Raw genomic sequence first — 22,329 nt, 5'->3', positions numbered from 1 at the left:
CACGACATACAGTATATTCCCACACATATCTGGAGAAAAGGGGATGATGTGTATGACAGAATTTTCATGTTATTCATGTACTGAGTAAACGGTTATCTTCATGAAACTACCCAAACTGCCCATAACAATTTTGGCCTGCCCTGCCTAACCTAACCTACATACCCGCCCCCCCAACTTACCTAACCTATCAATTTTGGTTTACACTATGTTAAGAAAGCCACCACGAGAGCACCCAGCCCTAGACAGCTAGCTATCTATCTATACAGACAGACAGAAATGTTCGAAGCACCTTTGGTTCACTAAGAAATGCTTTGCAATTAATAACATAATTTAAGACAGATTATTCCTTGCTATGGAAAATTACAGCTTTGTGCACAGATGACAGCAAGCCGGCTTACCTGTGCGACCTTTCTTATCTCTGACACTGCATACAGCACCCAGAACAATTAGCAGTTGAACCACGTCATCTTGGCCCGCCTAGAAAATATGCGCAAATTAGATCTTTGATGCAAAAGACACTTTTCTAGCATAAACCTGCCTTGGCAGACAAATGCAGCGGAGTCTGTCCCCAGGTGTTGATGCTGTTGATGTCTAGCCCATATTTCTCAACAAGTGACAAAACTGCTGAGGCCGCACCTGCTTGTGCTGCCAGGTGCAGGCTGTTGTTACCCAACATGTCCATCATGGTTACGTCAGCCTGTTGGAATGAAAAAGACCCTTTTAAGCATCTAAATATATTGCCCATCAGGGCTCTTCTAAACAAGTGAACCAACTATTATTGCAATTCATAGAGCAGGAAATCTGAAGTTTTGGTTTAAAGGCCACTGGAGTTGTTCACTCGCCTTTTCAAAAACTTCGCTGTGAAAGGGACCAACTATGTAAGTAAAGTAAAGCACAGTGTCGGTGGCTGATTTCATTATCGTGAAAACATTCTCAGTAACAATGGTATTGATTTTTTATAAAAATAAAAAGTGGTTAGCTTGAAGTATTTAAGAGGTAGAGGTGTTGCACGGTCATTCATACTTTCTGTCTGTCTGGCTTTCACAAGAGACACAGATGAACATGATTGTCACAGTCCAGAAATGTCTCTTCGATCACAGCCAGGTCCAAAAAAAGCTGTAAAAATTTCTTTTTCATGGTAAGCACGATGCCTCCTAGAAGTGCTAATGGTTCACTCATGGGCTTCTCTGTATATATTCTACATAGTCTACAGCAGCCAGTAATCTTTTTCACTTTCTGTCAACTTCTAATTATTCAGTAGTTTTGTGTGTGTCATAAATACCAGAGCATAAAAGGTGCTCGTGTACTCTTTCTATCACTCTCAAATAAGTGCACTGCCAGGAGAACAATAGAATGTTTCCTGCTATTCACGAAATTTGAATTTTGCAGCCTTCTGCCAACTCTGATAAGGTCGTCTTTATCTGTAAGAACATAAAAGTAACATCAGAGGCATAATCTCAATCACATGCAATTTCTTGTGATCTAGAGATGTAAAATTTTCTACTCTTTATGTCTCACTCAATAACAGTGGTCCTCTTATTGCGAGCAATTGCTTATGTTTTGAATGAAGCAAAATACTCAGGCAGTGATGGTCATACCATTGGCGAGATTGTTAATGAGAGATAGGTTCAACAAAACAAGTGTTTCCTTGGTTGTCACATGCAAAATTTTCATTTCTTAGAATGTTTTCTCACGAGCCACTCAGGTCCATTTCACCAAAAAGTGTGCTTTCAGATCTGCTAGATTTTGCTCTGATGAACTTTAATGCAACTGACTTAATAAAATTATGGCTTATATGTTCTTTACCATGTTTGATATGAAAGCCTGCTATTAACGACGGCCTCAGGTTATCTTTCTCAGAACAGCCAACGAGTCAGACCAAAAGTGCTTTATGTAGTAGGTCAACGTCCCTTTGTGCACGGTTTGCATGAATCGTCCAGAGCTTTTAACACTTCTAATATTGGTATGCCTTCAGCGTGTCACTTTTCATTTTGCTAACGCAAGCCTTGTCCTTTCTTTTCCATTCTCCATCTCTGTTCATTCATATGTTAATGTGCTGGGATCTTTAAAAAAAAAACTTGGAATGATATTTCAGACGATTCCGATGGGAGGATTACACAAGAAATATGGTATGATATGTGGGATTTAATGTCCCAAAACGACCATATGATCATGTGAAGCCCCGTAGTGGAGGGCCCTGGAAATTTCGACCACCAGGGGTTGTTTAACGTGCACCCAAACCTGAGCACACGGGCCTACAACATTTCCGCCTTGATCGAAAATGCAGCCGCCGCAGCCGGGATTTGATCCCGTGACCTGCAGGTCAACAGCCGAGTACCTTAGCCACTAGACCACCGCGGCAAGGCACAAGAAATATGTATCATGTTTAAAAGATGTGCCATCACAAGGGTCACCTATTTAAACGAAAGATAATATCTTGAGGGCTCATTTTTTTGACACAACCTCCATGAAAACTAGCAGACAAGAAGCAGAGGAAGGTATAGCGAACATCAATTTTACTGTTTTAGGTGTATTGTAATATTTGTGATATAAATGTGAAGGAAGTAAAGCGGACAAAAAGACAGCTTGCCGAGGCAAGGACTGAATCTGTGACTTCAATTGTACGCCCCAGGCTCCTACTCACCTATAGGCTAACTGTATATTTGCAAACAGCGTCCCGCTGCATTGGCTCCGCCCTGTCGTCCCGGCACAAAGCTCACCACCGCCCTTCATGATCATGTGGTAACTGCCATAGCAGGTGCAAAAGCAGCCTTCAAATATCACTCGTCACGGCACCTCACTCATGTTCACAAGCAGTAGCCGCAACAGAGGAAATAGCAGTGACTGTGAGAGGAGCTCTAAAATCAACATAAGTCACACTGGCACGTAGCTCTCAAAATGAGGTATCGTAATGGCAAGAACGGGACTTGTCTGCGAAACGCTGTCGCCATTGTGGCTGTCTAGGTCACAAGTGTAATTTCCAATTTTTTACCTACTGAAACAACGACCAACCCAGTTCAGTAAGTCTCTTGGGCACGATATACAAATGCACGAGATAAAGAATACACAGTAGCAACAAGTCATAACGGTAGATCGTCTCGTATAACAAATGCACACGGGCAGTTGTTATTCGTGCAAACAAGGGTGGTTTCAGTGACGCTTTCATCCATGATACGCTTGCAATACTGCTTCAACTACATGCTATGAAATAGACGGTAACGTACCTGTCAAGTCGACAGCTTTCTTTTACGCTCAAGTCGAGACCGCGAAATGTGTACAGCAGTGTTGCAGAGTTGCCACTTCAGAATCATTCCACATTTTTGCGACCAAATAATGAAATGGGATTGGAATTGAGCACCTTTTGCACGAAATGGAATGGGAATAGAATTGCATATTTTCCCAAGAATAGGGCACATTTCCATTGACACACTGCTTTTCCAATTTTGAACATCAGTAAATGACAGTCTCGAATTTAACAATACAGCAGTTTTTTTTTAAGTGTTTTGACTGATTACAAGCAAGGTACTCAGTCTTCCTTTATGAAAAGGAGCAAGGGAGCGCGTGGCCGCCGCAGAGCGCCGGCCGCCTACAGCGGCATCAACCGGCAGCGATAGAAAACACGTTGGCTTTCGGCGTCATCTATTGGCGAACAAGTCACGGCCGGTATCGAGGGGCGCGCTCGCAAGGCTGGCCGTGACTGGTTATTTGTGCCGGGTGTCGTCTGCGCATCACGTTTGATTTGTTTGCAGCAGACGATGCGCTGCAGGCATCGCCGGTTGTGCTATCATAGCGAGAGCGTAATCCAGCTGCGCTTGTTTGTTGGCCATGACTGGTTATTCTGTTCGCCGATAGATGACGTCGAAAGCGAAGTGTTTTCTTTCATTGTTGGTTGATGGAGCTGTAGGCAACCCCCGCAGAGCACCAGCCACGCGCTGCTGTGTTCCCTTTCATAGAGGACGACAGAGTACATTTATAAGCAACGCGCCTACTAAAATTTTGTCCATATACAGACCCTGTTGCTCCGAAGTTTGCTTATATGTTTCGCGTAACCGCACCCGTTGGTATCAGTCATGGGAAACTACTGTGGCGGCATACACTTCTTACGTGTTGTGATAGTTCTCCCCGTCGGTGGGACCCCAGCCGCATGCAATCTCCTATCCCTTCACTTTTTTTGTTTTTGTTTCTTTCGTCGTTGACAGCCATGACGCTTATTCTAAAAACGTGCACCTGAAGTTGTGATGTGTGTTGACGCTGGCACGATGCTTGTATTCATTGTAAACTTTTTTTTACCAGCTTGTGCACCATTTCATGTCACACCTCCTCCCCCCAGCCTTTTGCAGTAATGTTGACGCAGTCCATTGTCGGTACTGGCAGCGGTGGTAGAAGTGGCCAGCTTTTCCGCAGTGGTAGCAGAGGAGTCCGTGGTCGGCGGTATGCCACACATCAGTTTTTCTTGGGACGGTCCGCTGGTTAGCGGGTGGATAATATGTCGGCGGCAGTGGCTGGCAGCGACATTGCGGTAGGGCAGTGCCTTGTCGCGGGCATGGAGGAGCGTTGTGGCAAACTGCAGAGGCGTAACTCATAGCTTCTGGCTGAGGCAGCGGTTCTTCGGAAACTTGAAGCAATTGCTGAACTTCCTCGCGAACAATGTTGGCGATTAAATCGACTTGGGGCTGCGCCGATGGTAACAGCTTGCGCAGCTTCTCCTGCACGATCGCTCGGATAGTCTCACGCAAGTCGTCGGAGCAGATTGGCTGAACGCCTACGTACTCTGGCATCGAGCGGCGATTGAACTGACGAGTGCACATCTCCAGTGTCTTCTTAATTGTAGTCGCTTCTGAGAGAAATTCGTGAACAGTTTTCGGTAAGTTTCTTTTCAATCCCGCGAAGAGCTCCTATTTGACCCCTCGCATGAGGAAACGAACTTTCTTTTCCTCCGGCATGTCTGGGTCAGTGTGATGAAACAGGCGGGTCATTACTTCAGTGAAAATGGTCACATTTTCATTTGGTAGCGGCACGCAGGTCTCCAGCTAAGCAGCGGCCCTCTCTTTGCAAGCGACGCTCGTAAACGTTTGCAGGAATGCGGGGCAGAAGAGCTTCCAGGTTTGAAGTGCAGACTCCCGATTTTCGAGCCAGGTCCTAGCGGCGTCTTTCAGGTAGAAGTACACGTGACAGAACTTCTCTTCTGTGTCCCAGTAGTCAAGGGCGGCAACGTGGTCGCAGGTCTCCAGCCAGGTCTCTGGGTCTTCAAACGATGACCCACAAAAAGTCGGTGGCTCCCTTGGCTGATGCATGACTATCGTGGGCTGTGACGCAGTGGTTGTCCTTGTCGCCGCAGTCGAGGTCATGGCCTTGGTCTTCCAAGCCTTGTCTTGTAGAGGCCCATACTCCGGTGGTATACCTTGCTGCCTGCGGCTTGTTCACTATTCGTGACTGGCGTAATCGTCTTTTCCGCGACATGGGCTGGGTTCGCGGCTTGATGAGGGAGTCCGGTACATGAACGAAATGGCACCTCCATCAGATGTCACGGGGGCGTGACGTGGCCGAAGACAGGAGACTGTATACTGAGATCAAACTGTTTATTTGGGCGAACCTGTGGCTGGTAAACGAAAAGTTGGATAACAGTAGCAGTTTTGCAGTGATAGCAACAAACGGAGTGTCGGCCGTCGATCAACTGAAGAGCGGCGGAACCTGTCGGCTTTTATACTGCAGTGCCACCATCATCATTTTCTTGACCACTGTGCCGCGGCTCTCGCGCAGCTGAGGCTAGCTCGAGCTGTGCGAGAACAGAACGACCTGGCGTGTCGGACGCTGGCAGCCGCCGCGGCTCTGCTTCATGCCTGGAATAAAGTGGCGAAACCGGCATGGCCTCGTCGGCCGCCTTCCACACTGTCTCGCGTCGCTCAATTCTCGCTGCTACAGCGGTGACCCGAAAAACGCGCCCTTCAATGAGCCATCGGCTGCCATGTTTCCACGACTCTGCCCACCAGTGCCCCCGTTCCTATTGACCTACCCCAAAGTATGGTCTATGCAGATCGACGCCGTTCTTGCGGTGAATGGCGTCGCAAACCAGCCGCTGATGCACGCCATTTTTCTCAACGTCCTTCTGGTAGAGCTGTGTTATCTTGCTGCCACTTCAAGATCCAGCTCGCAGCTGTACGATGACCTCTGCTCTGAGGTGCTGGCCTCCTACGGCCTCATCTACGACCCATTTCCGTGGACCTGCGACTTCCCGGTTTCTCGTGAGTCGCAGCAAGCGGTATCAACTGGCCATCATCCCTGCCTTGACCATGACGTAACTACCCCTGCTGCGACTCTTTCTACCTCAAATCCGGTCGCAAAAACATCCAAATCTGCATATGACCACTACGGCGAGGTAGACGAGGCTCCCACTTCGACTGATCTCATCACCACGAGGTGTGTCCCCTTAGAGCCCGCAAACGCAGGTCCGTTGAACGTGCCTGCCACCTGCACGTCTTCCTCGACCTCCTCAGCCCGAGACAACTCAGGCAGTCAGGCTCCACGCAAAACCTCACCGCACGCCTAGGAGCCTGCCGCAACTACGGACATCATCACGCCCGCTATTCGCCCCCCCCCCCCCCCCCCCAGGATCGCGGAGGCATCGCCGTCGACGATGTCCGAAGGTGACTCTCAACCGAGCTTAGCGCGCTGTACGTCTTGCAAGCAGCCACTACCATCTACCTCGACGTTTCCCGCAGCTGAAGTTCCTGCCCGTAACATGCTACAGCCGAACTTCCGGGATGCTGCTACAATTACTGAGGACTACGTGGCAGCTTGGTTAACAGCCAGACAGACCCCTTGTTTTGTACCATCTACGCAAGCGGACAACCACGAGACTAACCGAAAAGCATGAGCACGTCATCCAGCCCTCCAGCAGAGCCCAGGTCTTCCGGGTCTCATGACCAACCTTCGGAGCCTTGGAAGGGCGACATTACAACGCAACAATGCACTTTGAATTCGGGGATGCTCCTCGTCATGACCCAGGCGTCTACTATCTCTGTGCAACGCATCGGCAGACCGATTCACGTGGACATGCCTGCCAGCCGTGATCGCCATGCGCTTCTTCGAGCACGGTCTTTCCACGTCCTTCGACTGGACCACCCGTGCTGGCACGTTGGTGTTCCATCGACGCCAACGTCCGCACCAGCACGACCAGCCCACTGCTTGCCGTCCTGTTTGTTAAGAATGCTTTCACATAGTCGTACACTCGTCGTCCGCTGCGTGTTGATGCGAGATTCTCCAGTATTAAGCAGAGCACTAGTTTGCGTAGAACCGAGCCTGTCCATTACTTCATCTTTTAGTTGGAGAAGTACGTCTTGCATAGAAAGATGGGCCCGGTACCCAAACAGTGTGTCTGGAAAAATCACTGGGCCTCAAGATATGGTTGCAGTTTTTGGAGGACGACGTGCTCCATTAATTTACCGAGGCAAGACGTCAACGAGATTGGTCGCAGGTTTCCAATCTCTAGGGGTTTGCCGGACTAAGGAATTAGTGTTATTTCATCCTGTCTTCATTTCTGGGGTAATGTTCCGGATTTTCAGTGAGTGTTGTAAAAATCTGTGAGCTGTTCCAGATTTTCATCGTTGAGGTTTCGTACGAGAGAGTATTGGATGTTATCCTTCCCTGGTGCTGTGTTGCACTCGATATTAAGAAGGGGAGCTTAAACTTCGTGCAGTGATATCAGCATCCAGCGGTGTTGGCTTTGTATATGCTAGTTTCTATATTTTGGCTGAGCGCCTGCAGCGCTGTACTTTCCTTGAAGCGTCTGTAAGATGCTGTTGTCATCCCCAACCTGCTTGTGAAGAAGTGTTTGAATGGTACTGCTCGTGTAGGACTTGGTACTTTTCAGGTCAACAAGGGCTCTTAGTATGGCCCACGTGCGCGCAGTGCTTAGAGTTCCATTAAGTGACATAAAAGTTGTTTCAATTGTTCCTCTTGAGCTCTGTGGCGTATTGTACGGCTTGCAACGCGAGTTGAGCCATGCGAAGTTTAAGCTTGCGATTGTGTCTCTGCCTACGCCAGCATTTTATGAGGCTTCGGCGTGCTTTCCGCAGGTGTAGAAAACGCCTGTCTACATCTGGAATTGCGGTTGTAGTGCTTATCGTCTTGGTTGCTTTATCGAAGTCAGCTTGCAGGCACTGTAGCCATTCACTTAAAGATGTCTCAGTGTTGTCAGTCTGAGCGCCTTGTTTTCTAAGTGTATTCCAATTAGTGAAACGGACCTTCCGCTCTAGAGCACGGGGGTTGGAGATGTGCAGTGTAGTGGAAATGATGCAATGATCACTACCTAACCTTTCATGTAGATTTGGCCAGTTATAAATGTTTACTCCCCTTACAAAAGTTAGGCCAGGGCACGTATCTCTGGTTGCACTGGTTCCAATTCTGGTTGGCTCTTCCGGATCTGTGAGCAGTGTAAATCTGTGATTGCAGATGAGGCATTCTAACTTGGTACTTTTACATGTGGCCGATAGGTATCCCCATGACGTGTGTGGGGTGTTAAAATCACCAACCACTACAACTTGTTCCCCTAGCTTCCACGTTTTTGCTATAAGGTACCCGAAGTCATCCCTCCTAGATTTAGGGGAGCTGTATAGATGTTTAGTATAAACAAGCTCTGCTGACTACGTTTCTGAAGAATAATTTCAACAAGCACATGTGGAATGGATGACGTCAGTGCGTGTTCTATAGCAAGTGTTTGGATACGAGTATTGCGACAAGTGATGGTGTTTGTTGATCTATTTATGTATGGAAGCCCAAAAGGGTAGGTGTACAGTGAGTCTCCTACAGAGCCACGATATCCGGAGGGTGCGCGAAAGTGGCAGTGCACTGTTGCAGGGCGCTCCTCTTTCGTCGAAACCCCCTGCAGTTCCACTACCACATGGTGAAGGCAGGACTAGGGGAGCCCATCTTGCTCTTTTTGGTCTGTGTCCTGGGTTAGGAGTGATGGGCGGATGTAAGGGTGGGGTCACTTGGTTAGACTTTTGGTGTTTGAAGCTAGTGGCAATGATTCTTGGGGCCCTGTACTAAATGACGCGAAGCTTTCTTGTATGTGCTGCTTTACCTCTGTTGCAAGTGCTTGGGTATGGGCCTTTACATATCTCTAAGTTCTGCATGGAGATCATTAATTCTCTGAGTGGTCATGCTGGTTACTTCAGCCTTAAGTGAGTCTCTCAGTTTTGTGAGGGCATCTTGCAGCTCTTGTTGCTTAGTGCAATTATATGCATTAGATGTGAGAAGTACGTTGGGGTGGTTGTGTGATTAGAGTGGATGGGAGGAATTAGGTAAAGAAGATTTCAGGATGGGAGGCCCCGATGCCCAACTCACCCTAGCCGGAGGCATCTGTCCAGCGGGCACTGGCTTCTTGGCTGGTAGCGATTCGGGTCTCTCTGCACTCGCGGCTCTGTTCTTTTGAAGGATCAGTCTCGGGGTGGTGCAGGTTTTGGATGCGGTTCCTGGCGTGTTGTTTAAGGATTCCAAAGCCCTGTCCTGAGACTTCCCGCTGTTCTTGGATTGGCTGCGCCTCGTTCTGGACCTGGGCCTGTGTCCCTTGGGTGGTGATGTAGGTGGTGGTGCTAACGCGTTCGCCTCCAGTGCCTTCTTGACATAATGCTTGTTTGGAGGTTCCTGTTCCCTCGCAGGACATTTGGAGTGCGTAACTGGGTGGTCACCCTTGCAGTGTAAGCATTGAGTTGTACAGCTGTGCTCCGGCGCTGTTGTCTTCACATGCTTGGCATAGGCGTTTTGTCGAGGTTGGACATACGTCTGCCCGATGTCCAAATGCAAGGCAGATTGTGCAAACTTGTTTGCGAGGTCGGTGAATGTAGCATCGGTATTTCGCGCGGTAGTAGTAGACATAACGTAAAACTTTTGCAGGCCTTCAAGTTCTACAATGCCGTGTTTGTGAATCCCATTATTTGGGCGTGCAAGACTTCGGCGTCGGGTGCGTAGATGTTGTCGAGGAGTTATGAGGGTGAAGTATTCTTCTCGGGGCCGATGATGACTCCTTTGCAAGAATTGTCTGGAGCGGCTACATAAGCTTGCATTTCATATTTCTGCGATCCTAGATTTAGTGTAGTGACGGCTTGCAACTTTGTAGCAATAGTTTCGTCTGGTGTGCTCGCGGCGGCTATATTGCGTTCCGCTTGGATGCGAAAAAAGAGCTTGTTGACTGTTTCTCCTGGCAGCCCAGTAGACATGCAGATAGCGCATGCCAACACGTGATGTGCCCATTCAGTCAAGCGAAGGTCCCCACGTGGTCGGAAGACCACCCTGAAGTTATCCACAGGTAGGTGTGGTGGCTGTGGGGTCACTTGATTTTTGGCAGGCAAGGGCTCGGGTGCAGAATTCGTTGTGGTCTTTGGCTTGCGTCGGCAAGTAGCAGTGAACCAAGAACCATCGTCCGGATCCACTGAATATTCATTGGAGTCTGCAGCATCCATTGCTGCTGATTCGATGGTAGAAACAGGGGAAGCCATGCCTAAGCAGTGCAGATCAGGCACACACCGAATGTCGCCGCAACGCGCTTGGTGTTCACACGAACGCGGCCAAGCGTCGAAAGTTGCAGCGGCGTCGGTGCGGTGTCATGGAGACGCCGATGTATCCACCATGCTTGGTCACCAGAAAGTTGTTGAGAAGAGCACTTTCACGTTTCAAAACACTTTAAGCAGTCTTGGCTGTGAAAGTACTCACCGAAAAGTCCGAAGTAGATCTGTTCAACGAGAGCGTCATGGACAAAGACCCATGAAAGCGTCCAAGGACTGGGAGGAACAATGGAAAGACACGTCCGTTTAGTTCCACGATCGAGTGAAGAGTCCTCAGGCCTGGAATAAAGTGGCGAGATTGGCACGGCCTTGTCGACCGCCTTCGACATCGTCTCACGTCTCTCTCTACTCCTCGCTTCCCACAATACACTTGCCATCGAACATTTTAGTGTTATCGCTAGCGGCGACGTAGATTCCAGAATAATCTGAAATGTTCACGAAGTTGGGCATAATCTGAACAGTATTATCTACTGCAGCCCTGAAGCTTCTCGAACACTGTAGCCATGATTTACGCTGAGAATCTCATACAGCGTAACAGGGTGATAAGAAAACTTGAGGAAAAAATGTGGCAATACGATCACACAAAAGACCGCGTACTGTAACACTGTACCCAAAAGCGTCTATGGAGGAAATGTTTCATTGCCCTTTGCAATGACAGCCGTTTACGAGGGTAAAATTACTAGTGCAAAGCTTTGTCTGGGCAACAGGCGCATTCATGTATTATATGCTGTTGACTGTGCAAAAATAGCGTTCTTGGCCGAGTAAAGATAGCGTTTCAACCATTAGGACTTATGAACGTCAGACGCTCGCTCATGACTGGTCGTGGCAAAGGTTTCTGCTATCCATTTTTCGCGTCCCCTGAAAAATAGTAGGAAGTTTTCGAATAGGGTCTGCGGCGCTTTGGACACTGCACCGATTCGATGTCACTCTAGTCTTGACCAAGAGCCATCACTTTAATGGGTGCCATCACGTTTTTCTGACCCAAAATTTTTGGGTCAGACAAACGCTAAATTCAAGAAAAAAATAGCGTCCCCAACCCAAAACCTAAACATGATTTGGATTTTGCGCATGCGCAGTGGTTTTGACGCTATTTCTTTGGCGCCCAAACCTTTGGGTCCCTTATTTGAAAACTCCCTAATGTGAGCAACTCTAGAAAGTTCTTCCATTTCCAAAAGAAGAAAAACAACGGTGCCAACCCTGTATGCATTGAAATTTAAGACATGGTTTCGTGCCTTTCCGCTGGTTTTCCAATCCCCCAGTTCCTGTTCAACCGGGCTTTTTATTCTGAAATAAATCTGAACCTTTATTAAAGCCTCCTGGGCTTTTCTTTAAAATAAACACTTTATTGATTTTCTCCTAAACAAATGTAACATTCATTGTATGGTGCTCGTACAAAAGCATACACGTTGGATGCGCTTGAAAAACCACATCGCATGAAAACGAACTAGTAGTTGGTGTAGTAACTCATGTGCAAAAGCTCTCCCATGTAGCTTTAGCATGGTGATCTGTAGAGTGCTTCAGTCGCGTGCTGGGTTGAAGTCTGGTTGAAGTAAGCACAGCGCGACTGAACGCTGGTGAAAATGAATGCTCGAACACACACACAGCCCTGTGTGTTTGCGTGTTCTGCTCCGTCCGCATCCAGTTGACTGATCAAATATAGCATAATAAATGAACGAGCCTATAAACAAACTGTGGGTCCATTCCGCACGTGTTTCAACAGCTGATTTTGAGAGTCGTGGTGGTTACATTTGGTAATGGAAACTGGCAGCCTCTACCGAAAACTTGATCTGGCGATAAAAGTCTAGTCTTCAAAGAAGTTGACCAAAGAGGCACCGCCAAGCAATACATCGCACGAAAGTACAGCGTTACGCCTAACTCTCCCTGGAATTTCATCAAGTGCAACAGGTGAACTCGATGACAGTAGTTTTGGGGCCGTCCTCAGTGACGTCGGTTTTGAAAAATTCATTGCCGTGGACAGCAACGTCGATACATGCTGTCCACTAACGAACAGATAAATTGTGCAAATGTTTCGGCTAGTGGACAACGAGATAGAAAGCAATCGCCACCGAGGACTACACATGTTGCTACGAGTCTTGCTCTTGCGCTGCAGTTTTCATGTTTTGTTAAAGAAAACAATGCTGAAGAAGCACTTCAACATGTGTAGTGGTTGGAAAACCTGTAAACCGCAACCAGGTTCGGCAGGAGAAGATGACTGACTATTTTCGTAGAGAACTGTCAGGTTTCAAGCAATACAAGTGAAGTTTTTGTGCATTTTGCTTAAATCGAAGTTCGTTTATTTCAAAGTCTTTTGCAGTTCCCGAGAACTTCGTATTAACGAGAGCCGACTGTAATATTGAAGCATCATCACTTATTCAAACATGCTGACCATGTGAATACTATAGGTAGCAGAAGAACCGCCCCAACAAGAATTAGTAGGGTGGTTGTACTCAAAGACATATGTCACCAAGCTACAATCTCTCGACCTTGTTAGCGTGTTTTGCGTACTTTTGCAGTTCTTACTTCCTCTGATGACATCACTTTTATGGAGCATTCATTCTTAACTTCATAATAAACTATCAAGATGCCTCTCCTATGCTGAGGAATCACAGGAATGAAACTGAACTGCCCAACTATTCCCACAACGGGAATTAGCTGTTTTTTTATTCCGAGAAATTGAAAGAAATGAACTTTCGGCAAGTTCTAAATCCCTGGAATGAAATCTAAAAGGAATGAAGGTGCCCATTCCGCAACATTGGTAGCTACTGACCTTTGTGCACAATTTCAGGGCTACTATGGTTACATGTAAAGTCCACACACCGCTGGAGTGCAATGTACTGGTGACAACTGCAAGGCTGCTCTTCAAGACAAGAAGGCAGCTTGGAGCACGTCTCGGCCCCGGACTATGAAGCAGCATGAGACGTTTTAGGACTGTGTGTGATTTTCAATATAGTAATAAAATACAAATAAATATGCTTAGATGCATATCTTGAAATGCTAAGCTATGTGGAGAGGGCTAATTCATGTAAAAAGATGCTGACAGACAAACTTCATTAGACAACTAATTTATGTAGGCATTGTTTACATTGCGTGCATCTATTTTTATTCCAGTGCCTGCGAGTTCTTCTCGTAAAAAAAAAACGATTATGTGTGAAAAGTATACTGGTGCACATGTGTCTCACGAAAAACCAGGAAATGCTTTACCGCATTACGTGAGCAATGAAGTGATACCTCTGTTCAGATTTTTTTTGTACATATTCATTAGCAACACTGCATAAAGCATTTATTATTTTTATTGCTATTTCTGGGTCATTAAGATACAAAATGTATATTCTCAATTTGCTTTGAATGGACTGTTTTTTAGATATATAGTGATTTTTATTAGTCTGAGTCAGCTGGCACCAAAAAATTACACACTTTCAATGTTTATACATTCCACAATATTTTTGTTGCTTTAAAACTCACAATTTTTAGAAAGTGAGTTTCATTATGCTGATTTGGTATGCTGCAATGCATGCTGAAGTACTCTACAAACTGGCAAATACTTTTTTTCTAAGATATTGTTACGCTTGAAGGTGACAGTCAAAGGCTGAAAGGGGCCGTTTATTAGGTTGCGAGGGTGAGCTCAGAAGCGGCCGACTAGTTAAGAGATCCTCCTGATCCTTTTTTTCCTTCCTAACTTGGAGCGGCAAGTGCATTCACCATAGTCTTTGTTGTCTTCGTCCATATGCGCAACATTCCTCTCCATGCAGATAAAGGCCATTGGACGAGTCAGTCGAGCTGTCTTGGAGTGCATAGTTTGAGGCGGGCAACATGAATAACGCGAGTCTTGACAGCTCGTCAACCACTCACCGTGAGGCAAGCTATTACATAGGTGATGTCTGTGAGTATGTCGAAAATGACACAAGGTCCATCATAAGGGGCCAAAAACTTTTGGCATAACCCACGCTTGCGCATGAGAGTCTACAACCACACCAAATCACCACGGCGTTATGTCAGAGGTCGATGGTATATGTCATAGCGCATTTTCCCTTTGTCTTGCGATGCCAATGTGCGTGGCCGAGCTATGCAACGCGCTTTTTCATGAGGCAGAGGGTCTCGGTGACAGTGAGGTTGGCATGATCCTACAAAGGTAAGACTCTGTGGATTGTGTGCCGTAGCGAACGTGCATATAGCAAAAAGAAAGGGTAATAACCTGTAACCTTGTGCTTCGCGATGTTGAACGCGTATGCAATGAACGGGAGTACGTCATCCCAGTTATTGTGGTCGGATGAAGCATACAGAGACCATGTTGGTTATTGTGCAATTGATATACTCTGTCAGCCCATTCGTTTGGGGGTGGTATGATGCTAAGTGACGCAGGCAGGATTCACACAAATGAAGCAGCTCCTCCATTACAACCTCTGTGAATCGTCGTCCACGATCAGTGATGATCAGGCGAAATGGGCCGTGTCGGAGAATGACGTACTGTAGCAAGAACGACGAGACGTCACTGGCAGTTGTGGAAGGGAGGGCCACTGTCTCGCAGTAGCGTGCGTGGTAATCGACACAAACAATTACCCATCGGTCGCCCTTAGCTGATTTTGGAAAGGGACCCGGAAAGTCAATCCCCACTTGTTTGAAAGGGGCGCTTAGAGTTGGCACCGGCTGCAGAAGAGCAGATGGAGCAGTAGATGGACGTTTATGACGCTTACATTGCATGCAGCTGGCCCCATAAACCTCAACGAACTTTTGCAAACCAGGCCAATAAATGAGTTTTTTAGTCCGGTGAAGCGTCCTCGCTGCACCTAAATGTCCAGATGTAGGGTCGTTGTGCATGGGACTCATAATAACTGTTCACAGGATCTTTGGCACTACCAGAAAGAAATCCGGGCCACTGCTGGAGAGGTTTCTCTTGAACAACAGTCCATCACGCATAAAGAAACGGTGGGCAGTTGTAGAAGAGCATGAAGTGGCGAAGAGTATTGCTAGTTTAGCATCTTTCCCCTGTTCTGCTTTGAAACTGAGGTAGTCTGGGAAAATAGGTGACACAGATACTACAAGGTGGTCAAGGTCATCGGCATCACAAATCATTGTGCTAAGTGGCATACATGAAAGACAGTCCGCATCGGCATGTCGGCGACCACTCTTGTAAGCAAAGGGTAAAGCTGTATTTTTGCAGCCGGAGTGCCCAGCGCACAAGGCGGCCAAGTCACAAAGGTTGACAAGCCAACACAATGAGTGGTCGTCGGTGACGACTGTGAATGGCCATCCGTATAGGTAAAACCTAAACCACTGATTTGAAAATATTGCCGCCAGACATTCTAGTTTCGTGGTAGCATAATTTAGCTCCGGCATGTTTAGGAAGCAACTTGCGTATGCGATTACGTGTTCGCGGTCACCGTAGCGTTTTACTAGGACGGCTCCGATACCTATGCCCCAAGCATGCGTATGAAGTTCTGTTGGAACAGAAGGACTAAAGTGCTGAAGGACGGGTCGTGACGTCAGCAGAAACTTCAATTGACGAAATGAAGAACCGCACTTCAGAGTCCACTCAAAGGAATTATCCTTTCGTAAGAGGCATGCGAGAGGACACGCTATGTCGGCAAATTTCGCAATAAAGCGGCGGAAGTAGGAACAAAGCCCCAGGAAACTACGCAGCTCCTTGACAGAACATGGGGCATTGAACATGGGACCTCAACTGCAGCTGTCTTCTGGGGTCAGCGCAGATGCCATCCTTGTCAGTGAGATGCCCAAGCACAAGGGTGTGGCGGTATCCGAAGTGAAATTTCTTCGAGTTTAAAACTAGGCCAGCGTTTCAGATGCAGCTCAAAACAATATCCAGGTGCGAGTTGTGTTCATTCAATGTGCGGTAAAAGATGATGACGTTGTCTAGGTAGCACATGCAGATGTTCCACTTGAAGCCACGCAGAATGGTGTCCATAAACCTCTTGAATGTTGCTGGAGTATCGCATAGTCCATATGGCATCACATTGAATTCAAAGAGCCCATCAGGAGTTACAAAGGCAATCTTTCCCTTGTCCTTAGGGTGCATCGAAATTTGTCAATAACCAGATTGCAAGTATATGATAAAAAAATAAGAGGCCAAATATAAGCAGTCTATTGTGTCATCTATACATGGCAGCAGGTAGTATACGTCGTTTTTAGTCACGGCATTCAGTTGGCGATAGTCGACACAAAATCTACAAGGTACATTTTTCTTCCTAACAAGGATTACTCGTGCTGCCCACGGACTGGCAGACTCTTGTATCACTCCCTTTTGCATCATTTCCTGCACTTGATCGTTGACAACTTGTAGTTCTGGCGGGGAAACATGGTATGGTTTTTGCCGAATTGGACTTGCCACACCAGTGTTGATGGTCTGGCGCGTTCGAGACTTGGGAATAAGAGTTATTTTGTCCTTCTGTGCAATCTCAAATACCGAAATGTGATTCGACAGCACTTCCATTAAAGTTTGACGCTCGCTTGAGCTAGGCGACTTATTATTCATTGCAATGAGTGCCCCCGTTCTTCCAACACGTCTGTAAGATCGGCCACTGACAAGGTCACGTGTACTCTGCTGACTGAAGCTAATTTCAAACCATTCGAACCGTCCGGTAGTATCACAGGCTTTGATGAACAGTTTATAGTCCATTCTTAATGCAGGTAAGACTGCATTAAGAAAAACAAGGACCAATATTTCAGTGTGACAATGCGAAACTTCCTACTCACGGCCCCAGAAAAACGTTATCGAGACTTGGCTCCTAAAAAGAAAACAACATACAAATTATGTATAAATGGCGAGACAAGGACATCGCAATCGCAAATCACGTCAGCTTTTAAAAAAGCACTGACATCAAATTTCAAGATCGAGATGTGCCCATCATTCGATCGCTTGGTATGCCTAGGTCATCTGGGTCAAATATGAATGGCATCCGTCGCATGGAAGTTATTTGAATACCGTAGAAAAGCAAAGGAGAAAAAACGAAAAATAGACTGCCCTGCGACATCGACACTAGTGCTACGTGTTCGGTGTGATGCATTCCACAAATACCATCCTGAGTGACGATACACTAGTAACAATGATGTCGACGATCTGAGTGTGTTTGGAGCCGACTCCCAGCCATGCTCTCACTAATGGCTCTCCTTGCTGTGTTGAAGCATGCGTGCGATTCATTGTGTCGCATCGACTTAATTGGCATGTGCTCCACAGCACGAGTACAATCAATCAGAGTGACAATGCGTGCCAGAATGTCGGGGAACCGCTGCGCATTGCGAACCTGCATGTCGAGGCGGAAAAAAGCGGAAATTGTGTTGCGTGTGATGTCTTTACAAGCCACGAACCTTAATGCAGCCAGTGGGTTGACTTTATAGGTGCCGATGGACAGGGGGACTGGACGCCTGCGAAGAACAACCGCATTTGCTCACTTCACTTTGCTCAGAGCTGCTACAGTGCAAATCCTGTGTTGGCGAACCAGTTTGGTTTCACTGGCAGTATGAGGCCCCTTCTCGAGGCCGGGGCTAAAGGAAGAGGGAAAGAACAAGTTGGCGCTACTTAACCTAGCCGGCGGAAAACGCATGGAGGGGCTTTAGTCTACATCATCAGAGACAAATCTGGACTGACTGCACGAGCGCTCCTAGCAGACAAAATGCCAGAGTGTGTGAGGTCACCATATTTTGTGGAGGCAGCATCAGCGGTGCAGCTGCCTCGACGTGGCTGTAAGGTAGCGCTGACAGCACTACAATTTGGCGGGCTTTCGACCCATTTTGAACCACGATCGATAGCAGATATATTAATCAATATTACAGATATTCATTCATACCTCAGATGCGCTTTAGGTCGCAAATCGCTACTAAGGGGTCGATAGCTGCTCGTTCACGCAAAAATCTTGACATGAGCAAATTTGATGTCAGTGCTCCTTCGATCAATTTTTTGTCTGTATTCATAAATGATGACTGCAGAACACCTCACTTCATCCCAGTGTGCCGAAGCCAGCCAATGGACAGCGTTTTCGTATCCGAGCAAGATGTTTTGTCGCTTTTGCTCAATGTGAACGCTAAAAAATGCTTAGGTACAAACGGCGTACCTAATGCCCTTTTAGTCAAGTATGCCGAATGGTGCAGCAAATGCATGTGCATCATATTCAGCCCATCACTATCTAAAGCGAATTTCCATTTGATTGGAAATGCAGTAAAATTGTACCGATTCTCAAAGCAGAAGATTTTTCATTAGTTTCATCTTACAGGCCAATATCATTGCTGTGTGCAGTTCTAAGGTCCTTGAACACATTGCTTTCAAACATATTTCAACGTTTCTCAAACAAAACAATATCATCGATAACAGGCAGCATGGATTCAGAAAGGAATTTTCAACCATGACGGCACTCGTAGAGCTAATTCATGATTTCTCAGCAGTTATTGATGAAGAAAGCCAAATAGACGTTCTCTTTCTCGACTTTGAAAAAACCTTTGATCGTGTCTCACACCCTAAGCTCATTTCCAAACTAAAACCATTGTTAAATAATGAATCGCTGCTCGCATGGATCGAAGCTTATTTATATGGTCGAACCCAGGGTGTCAGAATTGACGATGTGTGGTCAGATCCAGTACTTGTTAAGTCAAGCATTCCACAAGGGTCTAGGCTGGGGCCCTTGTTCTTAATATTTATTAATGATATCATTCAGAATATACCCGTTAAAGCTAAGCTATATGCTAATGACTGCATAATCTATCACCATATTCAGAGTCCAACCAGGCTGCACTAAACAATGCTTTAGCATAAATTGCAGTGTAGTGCACAGATTGATAAATGAAATTAACCTTAAAAAAGTCTGTTGCGATGACTGGCACACGAAAACGACAGCCATTACGTTTTTCATATTTCATAGGGGGCAACTTTCTCACTGTTGTTAACAGATATAAATACCTTGGGGTTATTATAATAACGTCGGATCCGAGGTGGAACGAACATATATCAGAAGTTGTGAGCAGGACAATGTGGAAATTTGGTTACTTAAACAGAAATTTGCGGCATGTAACCATGAGGTCAAATTAATGGCATATAAAACTTTAGTCCGTCCTGTATTAGAATATGCGTCGATAGTTTGGGACCCATACACTTAAGGCAACATAAAAAAAAACTTGAATCTGTCCAATAGAAAGCAGCTGGGTTTGTATTTTATTTTTATAGCTGGCGCACTTCTGTGAGTGCTTTGGTAAAAAAAGCATGTCTTGAATGTCTACAGGTGAGGTGCCAACAAGACCAATAAAAATTCATGCATCTACTATTTCACGACAAACTTCGTATACACAAGAAAGCGTACATAGAACCAGTGAGCGCCCAAACGAGCCACCCGGTCCCATCATAATAAAAAAGTAAAGAATATTCCTGCCACACTGAAACTTTTGCAAACTTTTTTTTCCTAAGACAATTCGTGAGTGGAACCGCCTCCCACCCAGTGTTGCAGAAGGTCCAACTACTAATTCTTTTGTAAAAATTCTTCATGTGTGATCGCTTTCACAATCGTTTACAACCTTTGTAATTTCAAACGCTGTCCATATGCCTTACACTTATCTGTTTCATTTTTCTTTGGAGTGCATTATAACCCTTTCTTCTAAAACCCCTTTAGTTGACCCGATACGATTGTCATGTATCCACTTGCTCTTTTTTTCTTTCCTTTTGCTTACTCTTTCTTACGTAAACAGGAATACTGCCATATCTTTCTGCAATGAGTTTGTGCATACCAGTGTTTGACAAGGTGCGATTACAGTTAATACTTTGTTTGTCTGGAGCGTACTTTATGTTCTTTCTTTTTTTTTCTTTTTCCATGTTCTTGTGACACGATATTTGTATCTTGATTTATTTACGTTATTTGGACCAGTTACTCCCACTCCTGCTTATAGCCTCAGCTAGAGGCTAGCAGTATTGTATAAATAAATAATAAATAATATATTAGGCCATTTCCTACGCCATCAATCCACACCACACAATAGAGAACCAACACATTCGTCTTCCCGCAGTTTATGTGCATTAGCTTTACAGACACGTCGAAGCTGTCAAACAACGCTGCAACAAACAACAGGACTATGTATGGCAGACGACGTAGCTATGAGCGCATCACCACAGACATGCAACATAGTTTCATTGTCCGCAGGAGTTTTCACAAGTTCTTACAGCATCTGGCCACTCACAAAGACTTTCCCCGTGCGACAGCCTACAGTGGCACCTTATTCTGGCAGGAAGTCCCAAGCCCACAATAACGTCACGGGTCGACTGAGGAATAATCGTGAACTCTGTCGTTACGATAACGCCTCCCAACATGCCGGTGCTACACACACCAATAGGGCGCAACGGCTCTAGAGGACTATAAATGAACCTATAAAATTGTTGGAATTAAGCAGAGTTCGGATCAGCGGGGAAGTGCTAGAATGAACAGAAATCACGCCACACTGTGCAGAGAAAACCCTGGACTCGTTCCCGCACGCTAGGTGATACTAAACATTTGTGGAAGAAGTCAATTATATAATTTGATTCTCAAAGAGTGAAAAATATTAGTTGACCAGTCAGTGATGTGCCAAAAACAACAAACTTGTATGTACGTGAACAGTGAGTCTTAATGCAAGAATATGCAAAGCTATTTATTCTGCAGAACACATCAATTTACATGACAGAGTTAATATAGTATTGTTTCTTAGTTTATTTGAGCAATATTGAGATTTTCTAAGGGGACACGATTAAAAGCAAACACTGCCTGAGTGAACCATGCCACGCAAACAGCAATAGCAGCAGACAAGCGAACAACCTTTACAACCATAAAAGCATACATTGAAATCAATCGCTACACTTGTTTTATACAGATGAAAGTATAATGAGTAACTTGGGTGACCATTCTGGGCTGATTTGGGATCATTCTGGGCCGATATCTGCGAGAAGAGATGAAAGCCAGGGAGTTCCCACTTTGAACTCATTGTTGTAGATACCAATGCGTTCGAATTATCGGGAATTTTCCCCCATAAATATTGCCACCTGGTGTTCGGTGCCAGTGAACAGTGGGTCAGTTCTGTGGCGGTGAACGAGGAAGACGAAGACGAGCAACCCGTGCCAGCGGAGACATCCTTCTTTGTCTCTGAGATTTAGACAGTCGTGTCCCTTTGTACGTTCCTTCGAGCTCTTGGCGCGTGACAACTGGTGGAGGAGCTGGGTACCCTATGCACCGAACCCTTCCCAGTACAAGAAGCTCCAGCCCCATACCGGTGGTTACGCCTGCTCACCGTGCTAGCCGCAGGATCCGTGGACTGGACCCTGAGTTCGGACTTCTCTCAGAGGAGATGACGGCTCCAACTATTCCAGGCAGCGCCGTCCCAAGCGGCTGCAACCCAGCCGGTATGGAAGGCGCAACGCCATTGCAATCTACGCTGTTCAAACCACGAACGCCGAATCCCTTTCATGGTGCTGTCCATGAGGATGTTGAAAATTGGCTAGTCCACTATGACTTCGTTGTCGCTCATAACATGTGGGATGACGCAGACAAGCTCCGACATGTCTACTTCAGTTTGAATGACAAGGCACGTGTTTGGTACGAAAACCGGGCAGGTGTGTTCACGTCATGGGTGGACTTCAAACGCCGGCTTCTCGAAACGTATGCAAGTCCCGATCGCCGAGAGCGAGCTGAACGTGAACTCCAGTGCCGTATGCAGATGCCAAATGAAGGCATAGCAATGTATGTTGAGGACAGGAGGCGTCTTTTTCGACGAGCCGACCCTCACATGCCGGAAAAGAAGAAGGTGCGAT

General features: G+C 46.3%; 1 protein-coding gene across 4 annotated transcripts in view; it reads right to left on the bottom strand.

The window, feature by feature from the left end:
* Positions 1 to 22,329, bottom strand: part of LOC119175125 (ankyrin repeat domain-containing protein 16) — a 102,706-nt gene that overhangs the window by 38,896 nt on the left and 41,481 nt on the right. For 3 of the 4 annotated variants that reach the window (XM_037426366.2, XM_037426364.2, XM_037426363.2), the window contains 2 exons: positions 539 to 697; positions 399 to 477 (listed from right to left, as the gene is read on the bottom strand). The exons of the other annotated variant lie outside the window; for it this stretch is intronic. In XM_037426366.2, the coding sequence (XP_037282263.2) occupies positions 399 to 477; positions 539 to 697 (238 nt within the window). The remainder of the gene's footprint in view (positions 1 to 398; positions 478 to 538; positions 698 to 22,329) is intronic. 4 annotated transcript variants of the gene reach the window in all.

Source organism: Rhipicephalus microplus, chromosome 5 (assembly GCF_043290135.1).
Source record: "Rhipicephalus microplus isolate Deutch F79 chromosome 5, USDA_Rmic, whole genome shotgun sequence".
Lineage (NCBI taxonomy): Eukaryota > Metazoa > Arthropoda > Arachnida > Ixodida > Ixodidae > Rhipicephalus > Rhipicephalus microplus.
The sequence above is the reverse complement of the archived record's forward strand: the minus strand, read 5'-3'. Positions and strand labels throughout refer to the sequence as shown.